The sequence below is a fragment of the Hippocampus comes genome, unplaced genomic scaffold (genome assembly GCF_001891065.2).
Source record: "Hippocampus comes isolate QL1 unplaced genomic scaffold, H_comes_QL1_v1.1 scaffold57, whole genome shotgun sequence".
Classification (NCBI taxonomy): domain Eukaryota; kingdom Metazoa; phylum Chordata; class Actinopteri; order Syngnathiformes; family Syngnathidae; genus Hippocampus; species Hippocampus comes.
This window is the reverse complement of record NW_017805039.1, coordinates 258270-274684: the sequence shown is the minus strand read 5'-3', so window position 1 is coordinate 274684 and position 16415 is coordinate 258270. Positions and strand designations below refer to the sequence as shown.

Here is a 16415-nt window from a genome sequence, read left to right as displayed (position 1 = left end):
TTAAGTACGGACACTGCCTATAGTTGCCAAAGGGATGCTGGAAAATAAGAATCAAATAATATGGAAACTGACTGTCCTGACATATTACAGTATTTACAGACTGCAATATTTTGCGAGCTAGTTTGTAGCATAAATGTTCAGCTATGCTAATTCTTCCAAAATTAAATATTTTTTTGAAAACACAAACATCTATCAATCTAAAGTAATATTAAAGAAATAATTCATTTTCCCAATTGATACAGTCCAATAAATGTCCATCCCGCCCACTTTCAAAAAAGCACCCTTAATGCTATACAGTATTAAAACAGGGGTTGCACACAGAGAACTAAATGAGGATGAAATCCTCATACTTAACGGCAACAATAAAATACAAAAGCCGTTGTATTTTTAAAAATCTTTTATTTAGAAAAAATTATTCAAACACACTGTGTATAAAAAAAACAAGTTTAGTTCTTCCACCCATGGTGGAATGTTTCATGTACATCAACAACTTTGATGCTCGAGACATCTGACAAAATCCTCTACTTGATAAATTAAAAGGAAAAAAAAAATTGTTGACACCAGTTCATGCTTCTGCTTAAAGCACTTCATATCTGTGTTGTCTCTAAAATGGGGGGAAAAAAAACGAACTTGTTCCGAGTTGGCTGATTTGACTTCCCAACTCATGATGGCACAATGTAAAACAGTGGACGCACTGTGAATCCAGTTCGATGACAACTAATTATTAGCTACCGGTACATCCCAAGAGATGAAAAATGGGGTGCTGAAGCATTCGTATTACAATTTTCAACCTACTGTATTATCTTTCTCTACTTTCACCACTGCTAAGCTGCCACATGGAGAAGATAAAATGTGCAAAATATGTCACGTTCCTCCTTTCGGTCAATATAGGACACAGCAATAATCCAAGTAAAATGGAATACAAATCTACCACTGTGAAAGACCGGTGGGATACACAGTCACTTTGATGGGAGCCTTCATGATGGCCTCCATTTAGGAAAAGTACAAATACGAATAGGATGCGGACAAAAACAAATTGGAACTAAAAAATAAACTCGAAAACCAAAAACAACAACAATCAATGTCATTAAAGGGAAGCAAGGGAAGACATCGTATTTACAGTTTCTGGAAATTAATTGTGAGGCAGCTGGATTACTGAATCATCCCCTGTCTTCATGAAAAAACCCCCAGCTAGTTAAAAGGTCCTCCAGATAGTGGGAGAGATTGGGAAGAAACAAGCACCATGTTTTCACATCCCTGCTTCCTTTCTTTGGTGGCCAGTGACGAGACAAGCAGCACAGAGTTGACTAGTGTCGAATGTGAAGCGCATGATGAAGAGGAAGAGGAGCAGTAAGGCCGAGGTGATGAGTCCCGGGGAGGGAGAAAGGCCAAGATGACCAGCAGCTTTTGGCCAGAGCGACAAAATCCCCTTGGCAAAACATTTGTTAGCACCATTGTGTTTAAGAAAACACCTCGCACCCACCGTAATCTATACATAGATATTTATTATTTACACACCTGTACAAAAAAAAAAAAAGAAGAAGAAAAAAAATCCCTGCAGTGTAGTTGCTAGTTTTCTTGAGGTTCAGTGGCCCCAGCCCATGAGGTGGCTGACACGAGCTTTCTCAGTCATGCGCCGAACCCGTCCCGAACGGGACCTGCCCAGGTTGACCGGGTCGTCGTCCTTGGAGCTGTGAGCGTCGTCCTCAGACTCGTCCTGGTATGTGACTGTCCTGCGGCCTTGCTGGCGAGTGTTCACCTGATGGGGCTTGTTGCACATGCTGCTGCTTCCTGAGCCTTTGGCGGCAGCTACGACTGACGCCGCTGTTGACGTGCTATCCTCCTCCCCCTCCTCTTCATCTGGTTCCTCCTCTTCTTCCAACTCCTCCTCCTCCTCTTCTTCATCCTCCTCCTGTAACTCAGGTCTTATATTTCCTGGTTGTATTTGCTGTTCCTCTTCCTCCTCCTCCTCCTCCTCTTCCTCTTCTTCCTCCTCCTCATCCTCCCCTTCCTCCTTAACCTTTATGGGTTGCTGCACCCGTGCTTTCTTAGCACCCTTCATCGTGTCCTCCCCGCCTTTGTGTTTCCGCTTCCCTGAGGTGACTGTCTTGTCCTTCAAAGAGATCCGCAGTGACAGGCTGGGTGCTTTGCTGTAATCGTGATCTCCACCCTCCACGTATTTCTCTGCCTCGGAGTCCGAGCTGCTGTCACTGTTGGATGACGAGGAGGAGGAGGAGGAGGAGGAAGAAGACGACGGCGACGACGACGCGGAGGACGACTCGGACGAGGAGCTGTTAGACCCGGACTCGTCATCGTCCGACTGAGGTGCTGCTGCACCGCGCCGCTGCTCGGGGACGCTCTTCTGCTGCAGCTGGAGTCCTGATACACACAGTGCTACGTTGTCAACAGTTGACGACAACGCTACTTCAACAGTAGACAACTAGTGTTCACCCGCCATATGACGAACCCCCGTTAACCACGGGTGATACGATCCAGACCCGCCCGAAATATGTAGGCACCATTAAAAAAAAAAAAAAAAAAAAATTCTCACTTTCGCACACTTTAAATATATTTAGACTAATTAAACACACTTTTAAATCATCCCTCCGCAGTTATTACTCAGAGTGCCTACTCTCATTCTCTTGCTTACACTGTTCTGCAGAAACTTCAAGTTGTTCGTCAATCTCAGTTCAGGTTTACTGTATAAATGACACGGAACGCAAAAAGAAAACTGCCAGGGACGAAATGAGTTGGTTCTTCTGCCTAAGATTGATACTGGGTCCAATCGGAACACCCACTCATTAAGTTTCCCGGACAAAAGAATGAAGTGTCTGATACCTGATTTCTTGGTCGGAGTTGCTGCGGTGCGCTTCGCTCGGTGCCGCTGACGGTTTCTGTTGTCACTGCTTGTCCCTGAACTTGGAGAAGAAGGCTGGAGGTCGTAGGCCTCCTCCGCCTGTGCTACACTTCTGCTTTGCTGAGCTAAAGAAACACAATGTCAATGAGCACAATGAAATGCATTGCATTTGACCTCAATTGTGTTTGTAAACCTATTCAACCATTTTCAATAATACCTGTCTTCATTATGGTTGCAGGTGAACTACCTTTAGGGGAAAGACGAAGTGCACCCTATGACGGGCACCAATCATGATTCATGCTCACGTGTACTGTAATCTAGGGTCTTTTTTTTTTTTTTTAACCTAATATGCATGTTTTAGGAACGTAGGAGGAAGCCTGGGGACTGAGAGGAAACACGCAAGCACTCCACACTTAAGGCAGGAGCCGATATTCAAACCCGGAACCTGAGGAGGGCATAATTGACACTCACCCACCATGCTGCCCTGTTTATAAACAGAATCAAACTAATTTCATACCTTTATGTGGTCTCTGAGAGTGATTCTTCACTGAGGTCTTGGATTTTTTGGACTGTGACACCGTGTCTGTCTTGTGCTTCTTTTTAGCGCTGAACATGTGCAAACAAGAAACAAGGTATTTAGAGAACTCAATCGGAGCCCAACTGTGACAGGTACATTCTGGAAAATCTTTATGCAATAGTTTATCAGAAAAGTTGCAATATTTTAGATGACCCAAACTGCAATATGCAAGTAAAAAAACAACAACATTGTTTGTCCAGTCTGATCACATTTTTTCCCCCACAGCGGCTCAGAGCAGTTAACATTTAGTACAATGCACAGCACAAATCTGCCAATACTGAACTGAGAGTATGTGCGTGGTGGTGGTGGGACTCATTGTACCTCACAGTTGGCGAGCTGCCTCCATTGTGCAACCGATTCCTGTAACTTTCTCTTTGACGAGCCCGCCGTTCGTTCTGAATGGCCGACTTGTGGTCAGAGATGATGGAGATGATGCTTTTTTCAAAAAAGGCCGACAAGCTGAGTGTCATTGTGTAGATCTTAAAACAGAAAACCAAGAATATTCAGAACTGCAGCCTTCGCGTAGCATGTATGGCGGAAGCAACTTTAGGGCTATACCTGGGATTTCTTGTTCGGTGTATACGCTTTGGAGTTGCTGAAAATGAGGCGGACATCTTTGGCAAACTCCATTGGGCTCTCGTAATTGCCAGCAATCAGCGTCTCTGACACAGTGCCCAGATCCATGGGAGTGTCAATGATGTCTCGGTAGTCCTGAACAAAGGAGGGCACTTCAATTTTCTGACTGTGTTATATTATAAGACGTTATCTTTCTGAGCATTATGTGAGGTAGCGCTTGTCTGTATACACCAGATCTTCTTGCTGATTGTTTTACCGGATACTCAAAGAGATCAACCGGCTGTCTGAATGGCTGAGAATCGTGGGAGGAGATCATTTTACGCAGCAGTTCTCGACATTGGCCTCGCCACGCTCTCACATCCAAAACCACCCCGCGCTTCTTTGAGTTACTTTCCTGGAAGACAGAAAAGAGCGCACTGTGGCAAATTCTAGGAATAGAGATGGCGTTTTGAAACTTCCTGGCTGTGTAAGGATTAAGATGAATTGCTGTGACCAGGTGTCCCTCACCCGATGTCCTGAAGATGTCCCCGGAGTGTCAGAGTCCACATCCACCTCTCTTGCCTGCAGGGGAGCACAGAAAACCCAAATTTAAAACAAAAACAACAACAAAAAAAAAACGGAGATTAAAATAAGTAAAATACTCCATCTTACCTCGTCTTCTCCACTGCTGAGCTCAGATTTCAGTCTATAATAAAGATTCAAGATGTCTGTGCAGCTTTGGTCTCTGTATCCAAGGAAGAGATGCATAGTTACCCCATTGTCCGATGTATTAAGTCAGTGATTCCCAATCAATGTGCCGCGGCAAAGTAATGTGCCGCGGTAAACTATCAAGTGTGCTATGGTATAGGGAACGTTCCAAATTCAGTTAAATGTTCTGAAAATAAATATTTTTAAAAAAGAGAAACAAGCAGGGGCAAACTAATGTTAACGTGTTACCCGATGTAGTGGAGGAGAACGTCTGTCACCACTTTGGCCGCAGAAACAATCGGGCTCTGGGGTTCGTTGAACGTGCGGGCATTGTGTTCAATGTAGCGCACTTCCCACATCAGAGCGGAGATCCGCCTGGAATAGAAAAATGCAACATTCCAACCACATTTGAATCAGTTTGGTTGTGTGTGCTACGCCCGACCTGTAGAAATGGTTCTCCAGGCGTTTGTGGATTGTGCTGATGTCCGTGGGGTAGGCCACCACCGTGCAATACAGAGGATACGCTTCAAGATTTACAGGCGAAGCAAACGGCTTGGCAACATCTGTGGAAAGACAGATCAAACATGAACATAGTTGACATGCATGACAATTAATCCACCACCTTCTGCTAGTTACCGAGTGTAAGCAGCTGATCGATGCCATGGATGATTCTCTCGCACTCCTCATCCCGTGTGTGTGCCCCCCACTCTCCTTCCTGAGGCTTGTAGAGCAGAGCTTCGAGCTCCTCCTCTGCCACCTCCACGCCGGCACCCACCTGGTCGGGTAATAAAGCTAAGAGCAGGAAAAAAAGGCTCAGGATCGTTATGGGGCTTCTGCAGAGCTTGCTGATGAACTTATCATTTGATTCAGGTGTGTTAGAGGAGGGAAACATCTAAAACATGCAGGATAGTGGCCCTTAAGGACCGGATTTGGACATCCTTGGGTTTGTCGATGGCGGGCTGCGCCTGTGCCAAATGCAATGTGAAAGGACTGAAACAGTGCTATTTGTTCCAAACAAACTTCAACACCCTTTCCAGACAAAACATTTTCCGGCCATATTTCACACTGACATAAATTTGTTGAGCTGAGATCATTATTTCTTAGTGACATTTTTGTTTTGTAATGTGCTGAGAAACTCATCGGACACAAAATATGTGCCTCGGCTCAATATGGTTGGAAAACGGGCAAAATTAGACAAACCCAATTGCTTTAATACTACTAACCTTCCTCTGGAATAGGTTCCATGTCCCAAGGACTCAATTTCTCCTGCTCACCATTGTCCCACCTGATGAGACAAAGGAATTGATCCAGGCCATACTGACGACAACATAGAATTTATCTGACTGAAATGTAAAGAAAATATAATTGGGCTATATTAACTACATTTTGATGGGGAAAAAAACACATGTAAAGGCACTTACTTGACTGCAAAACATTGAAACAGGCTGTCTGGATAATCCAACTGCAATGGCTCCTGGTCCTCCACCAGGCCAAACCACCAAGCGTCATCGATGATGCTGCGGAATCTCATACCTGAAGTAAGCAATGAGAAAAAAAGTCAGCAACAACTCCACGTCTATTAACTAGCCTAAAGAGGGAGAGCTGCACACTGCTTTAACCTGGCTGCCAGTTGTGGTCTTTAGCCTCATTGTAGAACTGCTGCAGTACAAGGAAATCTATGACATCGGGCATGTCATGGTACCTTTGAAGGAAAACGAAGTGTGAGATTAAATGAGAGATTCGAGGAAATCAAATTCATAATTGACTTTATATGAAGACACACTTCAGGGAGAATGAGTCATTGGTCATCTTTCCTGAGATCGGGTCTAAAAAAGCCAGTTTTAGGCAGCAGAGAGTGGGCGGTCCCACTTCGTACTTAATTCCGACGACCTTCACAGACTCCTGGTCCTGTATTGGGTCACAAGCAGATAGACCAGGAAACAAGATCAATAAATTACTAGCACTGGTTATACAAACCAGTGTCTCTCTAGAGCACAACCGAGACTAAGTCAATTAATTGTTGCTGACACGTTGAACACAATAAATACATATTCAAGATTGGTCCTACAGATGGATGACTGGAACCCATCTGCCGAGCTATTTCAATTCAAAGTGATGACAATTATTGCAATGTTTTTGTCAGTGGAAAAAAAGGTAGGCCCTATTTCATAAGACAATATTAGTTCAATGGGAAGCCTTACCCTGAGTTGGATTTTGTTCCATGGTTGTTTCTGAGGGTTGATGCTGTAGGCTTTGGACCTACGGACCGCCCGGACATAAGCCTGGTGGCCCTGTTTGAAGTAGATGAGCTGAAGACAGACAAAAGCCTGATCCATTAGTGATATAGTCAACCAAATGAAAACATATACAAACTGCAGAATGCAGATCTCATGTGTGTTTAGCATGGTTTTGTATGAGAAGCTTCTTTATAGGTTTCTTTTTGTCTCCCTAAGGAGAAATTTGTCCAGCGGGGGTTAACAAACAATCATACACAAACATTACATATAAACACCAGATATACATTGCATTGCTGGTATATCACTGTCAACGTTTAACTTTTTTTTTTTTTATTAGACTTAGTAAAATATCCATCCATCCATTTTCTAATCTGCTTATCCTCACGAGGGTCGCGGTCTGAGTAAAACAGTGTCAATCAAATATTTCATTATGCATGAGTTTTGAGCTTGAGCCATTGGTGTACAATGTCAATTAGAGGAAAGAGCAAGCGTCTACCTCATCTCCCATTTGTGGGACGAAAGGGGAGCGATGTGGAATGGTCTCCATTATCCATGAGGGTGGCAGCCACGCCAATGCATCAAGTCCTCCCAGTGAGGTTGTGGGTTTCTGAGAACATAAACAGAGTGAAGAGCGATACATGCAAGAAAAAGAACATTGATACTGGACAGAGATCAAGCAAAGTTCTCCACAAATAAGTTTGCAATGTGGCAACAGATGCTGCAGGCAGGCGCAACTCACTTGTTTGGTCTCTTTGGGCTTTTTCTTCTTTTCTTTACTTTCCTTTGTCTTTTCCTCCTTTGCATTCTCATGACCTTCCTCCTCCTCCTCTTCCTCCTCCTCAGAGCTGCTGTAACCAGAGGGCTGGACAGGCCTCCTGGTGGATCGCTTTGGGGGTTGGAGGTTTATCCCAGCATCGGCGGTCCAATCAGAGTACTCACTGGAGGAATCACTGGAAGTGAAGGATGGGTGTTAAGTCTGCGGTAGTGAAATGAAGCAGCTTCCGTCAAAAGGCGCTCACCTGGAGCTGCTCTCACTCTGCCACTGAGCTTCACTGTCAGAGGACGCACTGCTGGCCCCCCCCTGCTCAGCTCCCTGGTAAAAAAAACACAAACATAAATAATAACAGGGTTAAGCATCAGAAAATGACAGACTAAAGATTGACTTTGAGAGTTAGGAATGGTCCTCCAGAAAATAATTTTCATTTAATCATGGCGAAAGATTGGAACAAGTTATTTCGATTTCGCAGATTTCCTTTCCCTTTGTTAGGTGAAACCAATGCACAATGAAATTTACTCTTGGCATTGTTTTGAGGTATATTACTTTATAAATATTAGAAATTGACATCCTTTTTTTGGAAAGGGGGGGGATGCAAGAAAGAGGACTAACTTCTCTTTCACTCTCGGAGTCGGCATGGCTGTTCGAAGTACGTTCGTGACCGCTCCGGTTCCGTGGACGGCGGACTTGAGCCGAGCGGGTGTCGTAGGTATGCCGCTGCTGCTTTTTCTTTGTGGGCCGCAAGGAGCGCAGGCGTGTGGCCAACGTCTCAGCCTACAAATAATTGAAAGAAAGGATGAAACAGAAAAAATATATATTACAGAGACTGATATTTTGTGTTTATAGTAAAAATACAATAGTGGAGAAGTAGGTACACACACCTTGGGTGGACAAATTATTGGTTTCTTTCTCCTCTCTGCGTTGTACAGAAAACATTCTCTATCACTTTTGGCTTGTCTGCTTTCCTCCATAACGCTGAAGAAAAAAAAAACATTCATTCATCATAGTTACAGTTCTCACTCTTTTGAATAAAAAAATAAAAAAATCTGATGAAATTCCTTTCTGCTGTCTTACTTGAATACTCCTTGCGGCAATTCATTGACCACCACTCTGCGGCTCCAGGCCAACAAGTCTCTCTCTGTTGCCACTTGACTGCGCAGAGCATTATGTTGCATTTGCCACATGCCGTCCACCTGCCCACTCCTGCGAGGACCCACATCTGGAGAGGAAGCTACCACCTCCACTGCATCACCTGCCAAATGCAATTGAGATAGTATTTTACAAATTTCATGAGGTGTTAAATTTCATAACAGAAACCACATACTGGTAACGAGAGCAACAACACATACCCTCTGCTTCATCAGCCTGGAGTTCTGCATTGTGATGCTCATCCTGATGGTTCTGCAACTGTCTGATGAGATTGTCCAGAACACTTTCTCCATTTTCTGCAGTTTGCTGGCCAAGAACCTGCTCAACCAACTCGCCTTCATCTTGGGAGAACAAAATCCAAATCCTATCAGTTTTATTTTCGGAGGTTAAATGGTGGATGGCTGATGAATTGTTAAAAGAGGGCATGTATTACTGTTAGCCATGTATCCAAGTTGAGGTATTAGCTGATCGTCCTTGCAATTCTCTCTTCCCGGTACCAAGCGTTGATAGTGTGTTGGGTGCGGATTTCCGTCGACATCCACTAGGAAAGGTGGAGGCATGAGGTGTGGGGCCTGCTGCGTCTGCTCATCCAGGACATAGTTGTTTGAGTCTCGGATAAGAGGCCGGTAGTCCGTGTGAAAAAACATCTGGTCAGGAATCTGGAGGGGATGGAAACAGTATTTTGTGTTGTTTACACAACAGCAGCGGAATCTTTGATGAAACCTAAAACCTAATTCAACTCTTGTGACTTAAGAACCTTGTGTGCAACAACTGGTATTTAAAGGTGTTAACTATCTGATGGGATGAATGGCGCAACTTATTGCATATATAAAGCCGCAACAATGCATTCAGATACCTTCTCATATGGTGTGCTGCAACCAAAGCCAAAGATGAGCAAATGGCCATGTGAGTCAGTGCAGGCAAAATGCTGACCATCAGCTGAGAACTTGCAGTCATAAATAGCCCCATGGCCTTGACCTTCAATCTGGGGAAAAAAGTAAATATGGGTAAATATGAGCTGGAAAACATAATCAATAAAGGGATCGCCCATAAATAATCAAACCATTGTTACTGGATTACCATGTTGAAGAAATTGCGAATCTTCATTCCCTTGCTCAGGTCCCAGATGTAAACATTGCCATCATGGCCGGCTGACAACATGATGCGCGAGTCAAATGGGTGTGCCTCCAGCACAAACACCTCATCGTCATGACCCTGAAGCAGAGAGCAAGATCTTGATCACATGATTCTTATTTTCCCTTGTGTCACATGGGGCAGCAGAGTGGAGATGCCTACTTAAAACTACTCACAGATAAAACATGCAGCAGCTCTCCAGTCGTTGTATTCCACACTTTAAGATGGTAGTTTGACACGGCTGTGATGACGGTGTGATCGGTGCGGTCCCAAGCCACCATAGTCACCACCAGCTTGGTTTTATCATCTCCATTGACAACTGAACTTCTGCAGGAAAACGTTTGCATGCATCATGGAACACTGAGTTGAATTGTTGCATCATCCCACCACGGGCGCAGACATCTTTTTTTACCCTGGAAGTCTGGCCGCCATGTCTAAAGTGATGCTCTTCCACTCTTGTTGCTGGTAATGCCAAATCCTAGCTGTGCCATCGCGACTGCCACTCACAAACTTGAGGCTGCACACATATACATATTAAAAACTCAACAACAACAACAAAAAACACTGGAGTTCTATGAATAAATTAATTCAGCACAAAATCAAAGGTTTCAAGAGTTTCTCCTTCAACACTAATAGGAAGTGTGTCCAAAACTTTCTTGCAGTGGATGTGAATAACAAACAGAATCTTACCTGTCACTATTATTGCAAAACTGGACGACCGCAACTTTATCCTACAAAACCAGAATGGTGACATGTTAACACATCCAATGATCTAGCAATACAATCATGTAGCGTTGGTGTTTCTCACCGTATGAGCGTCCAACTCTGAGAGCTTCATAGGGGTTTCAGTACCGAGGTAGTAAACCCTGACCATGTGGTCGCTTCCACCCGTAGCCATGAACATTCCACCTATTCACAAGAGTCTCAATATGAAATGTCACACACATTTTCCACAATTCTAACATCAGCGTTGAAGAAGTGTGGATGGTCAAATTTTCTAAGGCGAGTACACTGACCACCACTGAAGGAGGAACTTGAGACCTGCACCCCAGGACGTGACCGCTCAACAAATTTGACTGGCTGATCACTGCAGATTGTGAGTGCACACGTATTTCCAATAAGAACAACTTAAAATGTAGAATACAGCAATGTTTGGCAGCTGTCTGTAATGCTTACTTGAATTTCATGCTAACAGAGTGCCATTTCCAGAAACACACCATGCCATCTGCACCTGTAGAGGCCAGGTAGCGCGTCACACCCTTGGCTGAAGGGCAGAACTAAAAGAAAAGGGAAGACGTTTTCATTGGTTGGTTAGGATACAAATATATTTTTTTCTTGAGTTTTAACAAGCATGTGCATTATACTCACCTGAATGGATGTGATTGAGGCAGCGTGCGCTTGCAGAACGGTGATGGGTGCACAGGTCCGCAGGCACCAAACTCTGATAATTTTGTCACAGCTTGCCGAGGCGAGGAGAGAGTTCTCGTAGTTGATGGCCATATCACAGATCTCAGCCGCATGGCCACGGAGTGTTGCAAGTAGCCGGCCATCATCTGTAGCCCAGATTTTCACAAGGCAGTCATCTGAACCCTAAAACACAAAAGATAAGAAATCAGATTAGACGGCTAATTTCCAGAAACAACAGACCTCAATGGCCCATAAATCATGACTCACTGTAAATATTCGTCGACCGGTGCGGTCAAAGGCTACACAGTAGACTGCTGATAGGTGGCCCAGGATACGTTTGTGTATCCTCATGTGTTGGTAAGAAGAAGACGGCAGTGCCTGGCCAAAACGAACTGTGCCAGTAGTCTGCCGAGCGCCAATGATGGACACTTTAAACAAAGACATTTGAAAGTGAGTTGTAGCAACACTTAAAAAGAGTAGAAAAAGGGAATGTTTATTTTCATGAAGACTAGCAACTATCTATAGCAATATACATTGCAAATAATTTTAGGAATAAGTAACCGTTGTGTTGAAAGTAGCAAGTATGCATACAAGGGGAAGGGTACTATTTTGCTGTATGTCCACGTTTTAAGTGTTTTTTTAAGGTCAGAATGGTCATAAATTGTGACAACTGTCGGGGTCTCAAAAGACAAGGCCAAAAGAATGACAACTATAGTCTTCAGACTCCCATGTGCCATTTTGCAGTGTGAAAGAAGCTCTTGTAGTTGTTTTTAAGGTTTGGAATTCCTTTTCACTTGTGAAAATTTCCAACAGTTTCAAAAGTACTCATATTATGAATCCCCAAAACAGCAAAACACATTCTTATTATGCAACATGCTCCTCCACACTCCAAATCTTCCAGAGTTGCTGATTTTTGTGAAAAAACAATCCTGATGTTCCAAATTAAGGATGTGAGACATTTGCTCAACTGAACTGAGACACATTTGCGCGTTCAGATAATTCCATGTCATGTCAGAAACTCTGGCGATTTAATAACAAGAAGGTTTGTCTTCTTGAAAGAGATAATCTATTCAAATCCCCAAAAGGACATACTGCAAAACAAAACATAATGCTGAATACTGAAGTGTTTTGTGGTGATATGGAAGCATGGAGAGAAGCTCAAACCAATGTTTGGGTGGTCATACACACCAACATTGGTAGAATATCCATTGTTGACTGGCGGTTCTGGTGGGCGTCCTCTGTGGAGTGCAGCAACAGCTGAGCCACTGCATACTTTGTGACTACAACCTAAATTAAACATATTTGGGTTACAGAAAAAATGCTATATTAATGAGTATGTTATGCAAAAGCAAGAAGCTCTCACAAGCTCATATGCCTGTGTAATATAAAAACATTTGAATGATTACTTTTGGTGGTACGAAGCAAGGACTGTCTTCCCAAGCCCAGAAGCGTTTGGACGCCAGGAACACTAGGCGGGATCTCCTTCTCGATGAGCGGGCCTATCCTCTTACAGAGGCGCAGTAGATAGTCTGCAGGAATGTGCTCATTCAAAATCACCTGCAATTAGACACAGACAGCAATTTTATTGAATATATATATGCGTGCTCACTCACACACTCGCGCGTGCGCGCACACACACACACACACACACACACACACACACACACACACACACACACACACGCTCACATTTCGACATGTACAATTAACATGCTGTTATACACAGATCCAAACAGATGAGTGTGGCCTTAAATTGATCGTGCTGAAATTTAACTCTGCAGTTAAAAAATAAAACTGTTTCACAAATTAATGAATTTAATTGTGTTAACAGAAGCCTTTCAATGTGACTTGGGGGGAGAGACGTAATACAAACAGGACTGCATCTCTTGAATCGAAGCCAAACGTGCTAACCACTATAACATCGTACTGTCTGCACTTTCAATCTTACTTTACTTTTTCCAAATACATTTCATCATCACAAAAATGTGACATAATGTATTATTGGTGTGTATTTGTTGTTGGTTTTTTTTATAGAACGTCTAGTCCTCTCCCAGGCTCAATTTAGCCTAGAAACAACAGTGTTTCGATAGCTGGCAGTAATTGTCAGCCCTCCTCCTCCGGTTGGCTCTCGATTTCAAAGCCTGAACGTGATTGGCTAAGAGTCATTAATGACAGCCACACTCCACCAATCCGGGTTCTGAAAAGAGAGTTCGCCTCCCACTTCCCCCCCTACACAAGAGCGAGCCGAAGCTATTAATCAGCAGCCCGATACTAAAATAAATGTAAAAATTAAAATAACGTTCCAAACTGCACTGCTGCAACAGGTTTGCATCGTTGAAAAAAATATTCACAACAAGGCAGTTTGGTGATTAAAAAAAATATACTTTCAACACGATTAAAAATAAATAAAATGTATTCACTCACCCAATCTTGGAAGTTCCGTTTATATTTATTTCCGTCCCAAGTCCATCGTTGTGGGATCAACTAAAGTTAAAACAAGTTGTTAGGAGACAGTGAGGACAATGGCCTCCGTTGGCGACTACTCGTTTCTCTGTGGAACTCCGGGGGGTGAAAAAAAGATTAACTATGACTTACAAAGCGACTAAATAGCAGGCAAGAATCGGCGATCCAGAACACATTGAAAGGCAAATTGTTGGTGTTGAACCTACCTCATATTCCTCCAGCTCTTCGACCAAAATCTAACAACGGGCACACACGGAATCAACGTTAGCTGCTAGCGCTTGGCTAGCCAATTTGATTCGGGCAAACTACACTGCCGTTATCGGTAAATGCGTTTCTTGTCGAGTTACCTTTGCTGATTTTTGACAAGGTCCAGATTGCAGGAACCTGGCAATGAGGTAATACAGTTCTGGAAGGGAGAGAGCGATATGTTAGCATATGTTGTTACCGTTGAGCCGCGCTAATGCTAAGGCATATTTGGCTCGCGCTCTGTTCCTTAGCTCGCTAACTCACACGCAAATGCAAAACGGTGGGAAATGGCAAATGTTTCCGAATGGATAGGGCAAGTGAGTGACACTTACCGCATTCGACCTGTGAACACCGTGTTCCTGCCATGGCTCAAAGGGGACAGGCGGCATTAAAACAACCTGATGTTTTGGCTCGCCCGTTAGCCGCCGGGCTAGCTAGTAGCTTGGGGTGTGTAGCTAAAGAGGCTAACGTTAGTGAGTGGCCTCTCTAAAGTTGCTGTCTGGGAGGGCACCCGGCCCTTTGTGCTGGCGCCCTCTAGTGACGGCTAAGCGACATTACCTGTTGCTCCTTTGACAAACATGACGAGTCGGTGCATAAATCAAAGATATGAAATTATGATATAATTTAGCCTTTGTTTTATGTATGAAAATATATTATGGCTCTGGCAGCACCGTGATCTAGTGTGTGTGTCTTGCACGTGCATGTTTGGGGTTTAACTGGCTTTTTACTAGGATACGACATTCGTTTTTTGAGGCCAATGCCAATATTAAAAAAAAAAAAAATCAGATGCCCGATTAATTAGCCGATTATTAAAAAAAAATTGAATAAAATAACGTGTTAACTAATAAATATGTAATTCGCAAAATACCTTGTTCTCTTAACCCTTACAATAATAAGGATAAGAGTTTTCAAATATAATAGCGAATAAGTTGTCGAAAATGGATGGCTGTAAGATATAGCTAGGGCTGAACAATGTATCTTTTTTTGTTGAAATTGTCATTCCAGACAATATGATCACATGATCTTCAAAGCTTCAGTTTTTTTTTGGTTTTTTTTGCAGTGCTCCTCACTGACCCAGAATCGTTGTATCAACTATCTCACACATAAACGCAGTCTCCTACCAAGCTCACCAATCAGAAGTGGCATGCTTCTCGTGACAGGTCATGCACACCAGTCAGCTCCGAGCTTCTGCTTGTGAACTGAAAAACTTGGCACTAACATGCGTCACACCGAGGCACAAGATACAAACTGCACTTGCTAGCTGATGTGGCTAAATATCTTCCTACAGTGCAAATCCTCTCCTGTAAGGAAGTACTGTAATCCTCGCCTCCATGGCGTAAAATAAGATACATTTCTAATAAGCATTGTTATCACTAAAGGTAAATGAGGAGTAGCAACACCGACAGACAGAGCACGATAAACCAATGCTAATCGCTAAACTAATCTCATGTTGCCAAATACCGGTGTACAGTACACTTTTTACAGAAGTTTTGCTGGAACCGCATTAAAGTGGAGAGCAACCAGCTCATTAATGTGCTAGTTGTACTTCTTGCCCTGAAGTTGATTTTTACAGAGGGGAGTGGGTGCTATGTGGGTGCTATGCATCAAAATTACAATTTAATCTTTTCCTAAAACTGTTCAGACCTAATGATAGCACTGACTTTCTGAGTGACTGTCAGAATATAAATGAATTGCCTCAGCACCCGAATGCTTTCATGTCACATCCATCATAGCGTGTTGTTATAGCTGTAAGGTGAATTGACCGTTTAGGGTTGTGATCGTGTGTACATATTCCCCTCTCTCTTCAGTGGACATAAAAAGGAAATTGTACAGTGGGCTCCCTGGTTATTGTGCTGGAGGAGTGTAAGGTCGGACCTAAACGCTCACTAGCCACTTCACACTTTTACTTCGCAGCCAGAACGAATCTGCAGGCCCAAAGACCTCTCGAAGTGTTTGTTGGTATCTGGCACTGAGACGCTAGGGAAGACATTGCAGTTGAGAGCACGCGGTTCTGTGGATCAGACATATTTTCCCGAGAATGTTCCTCTGATTCCAGATTGGATTTCAGTGAGAGGCAAAGTCCACACCTTGTTATGATCCTCAAAGCATTCCGGAGTCATTTTTTACAATGTGCCACTTGTTCATACACAAGTGCTGCAAGATGTGTGAGTCAACTCAGTGGCCCACTGTTTCATAGTACATCATACTGATTCCCCTCATGTGTCCCTGAGTGCATACTGGTGGAAAAAGTGTCACCACTAAGGTAAACAACACATATGCCAATGGTTATCAGTGAAACATAGCTAA

The 16415-nt window shown here is 43.4% G+C and overlaps 1 protein-coding gene across 1 annotated transcript; it reads right to left on the bottom strand.

Annotated features, from left to right (window-relative positions):
* Window positions 1–551: 551 nt before the first annotated feature.
* Window positions 552–15119, bottom strand: brwd3 (bromodomain and WD repeat domain containing 3). Its single transcript, XM_019864364.1, has 40 exons — window positions 14441–15119; window positions 14210–14268; window positions 14069–14098; window positions 13824–13883; window positions 12806–12956; window positions 12588–12686; window positions 11667–11827; window positions 11361–11582; window positions 11169–11269; window positions 11009–11079; window positions 10801–10901; window positions 10683–10723; window positions 10405–10509; window positions 10169–10319; window positions 9939–10073; window positions 9715–9843; window positions 9292–9517; window positions 9059–9199; window positions 8784–8961; window positions 8591–8684; window positions 8322–8483; window positions 7954–8027; window positions 7674–7884; window positions 7431–7541; window positions 6899–7006; window positions 6481–6605; window positions 6317–6399; window positions 6119–6230; window positions 5921–5982; window positions 5334–5489; window positions 5140–5260; window positions 4947–5072; window positions 4662–4734; window positions 4518–4571; window positions 4267–4404; window positions 3993–4145; window positions 3756–3913; window positions 3375–3463; window positions 2839–2982; window positions 552–2379 (listed from the first exon to the last, which is right to left on the bottom strand). The coding sequence occupies exons 1-40, from the start codon at window positions 14472–14474 to the stop codon at window positions 1586–1588; spliced, it is 5343 nt and encodes a 1780-aa protein (XP_019719923.1). The 5' UTR covers window positions 14475–15119; the 3' UTR covers window positions 552–1585.
* Window positions 15120–16415: the final 1296 nt, after the last annotated feature.

Excerpts from the sequence above, each read along its gene's own strand:
- brwd3 (XM_019864364.1), bottom strand. The coding sequence starts at position 14,474 with ATGGCAGGAACACGGTGTTCACAGGTCGAATGCG. Across the intron at positions 6,606-6,898 it reads GGAACAAAATCCAACTCAGG|GACCAGGAGTCTGTGAAGGT; the intron begins GTAAGGCTTCCC and ends GACCCAATACAG. Across the intron at positions 5,261-5,333 it reads CGATCAGCTGCTTACACTCG|ATGTTGCCAAGCCGTTTGCT; the intron begins GTAACTAGCAGA and ends GTCTTTCCACAG.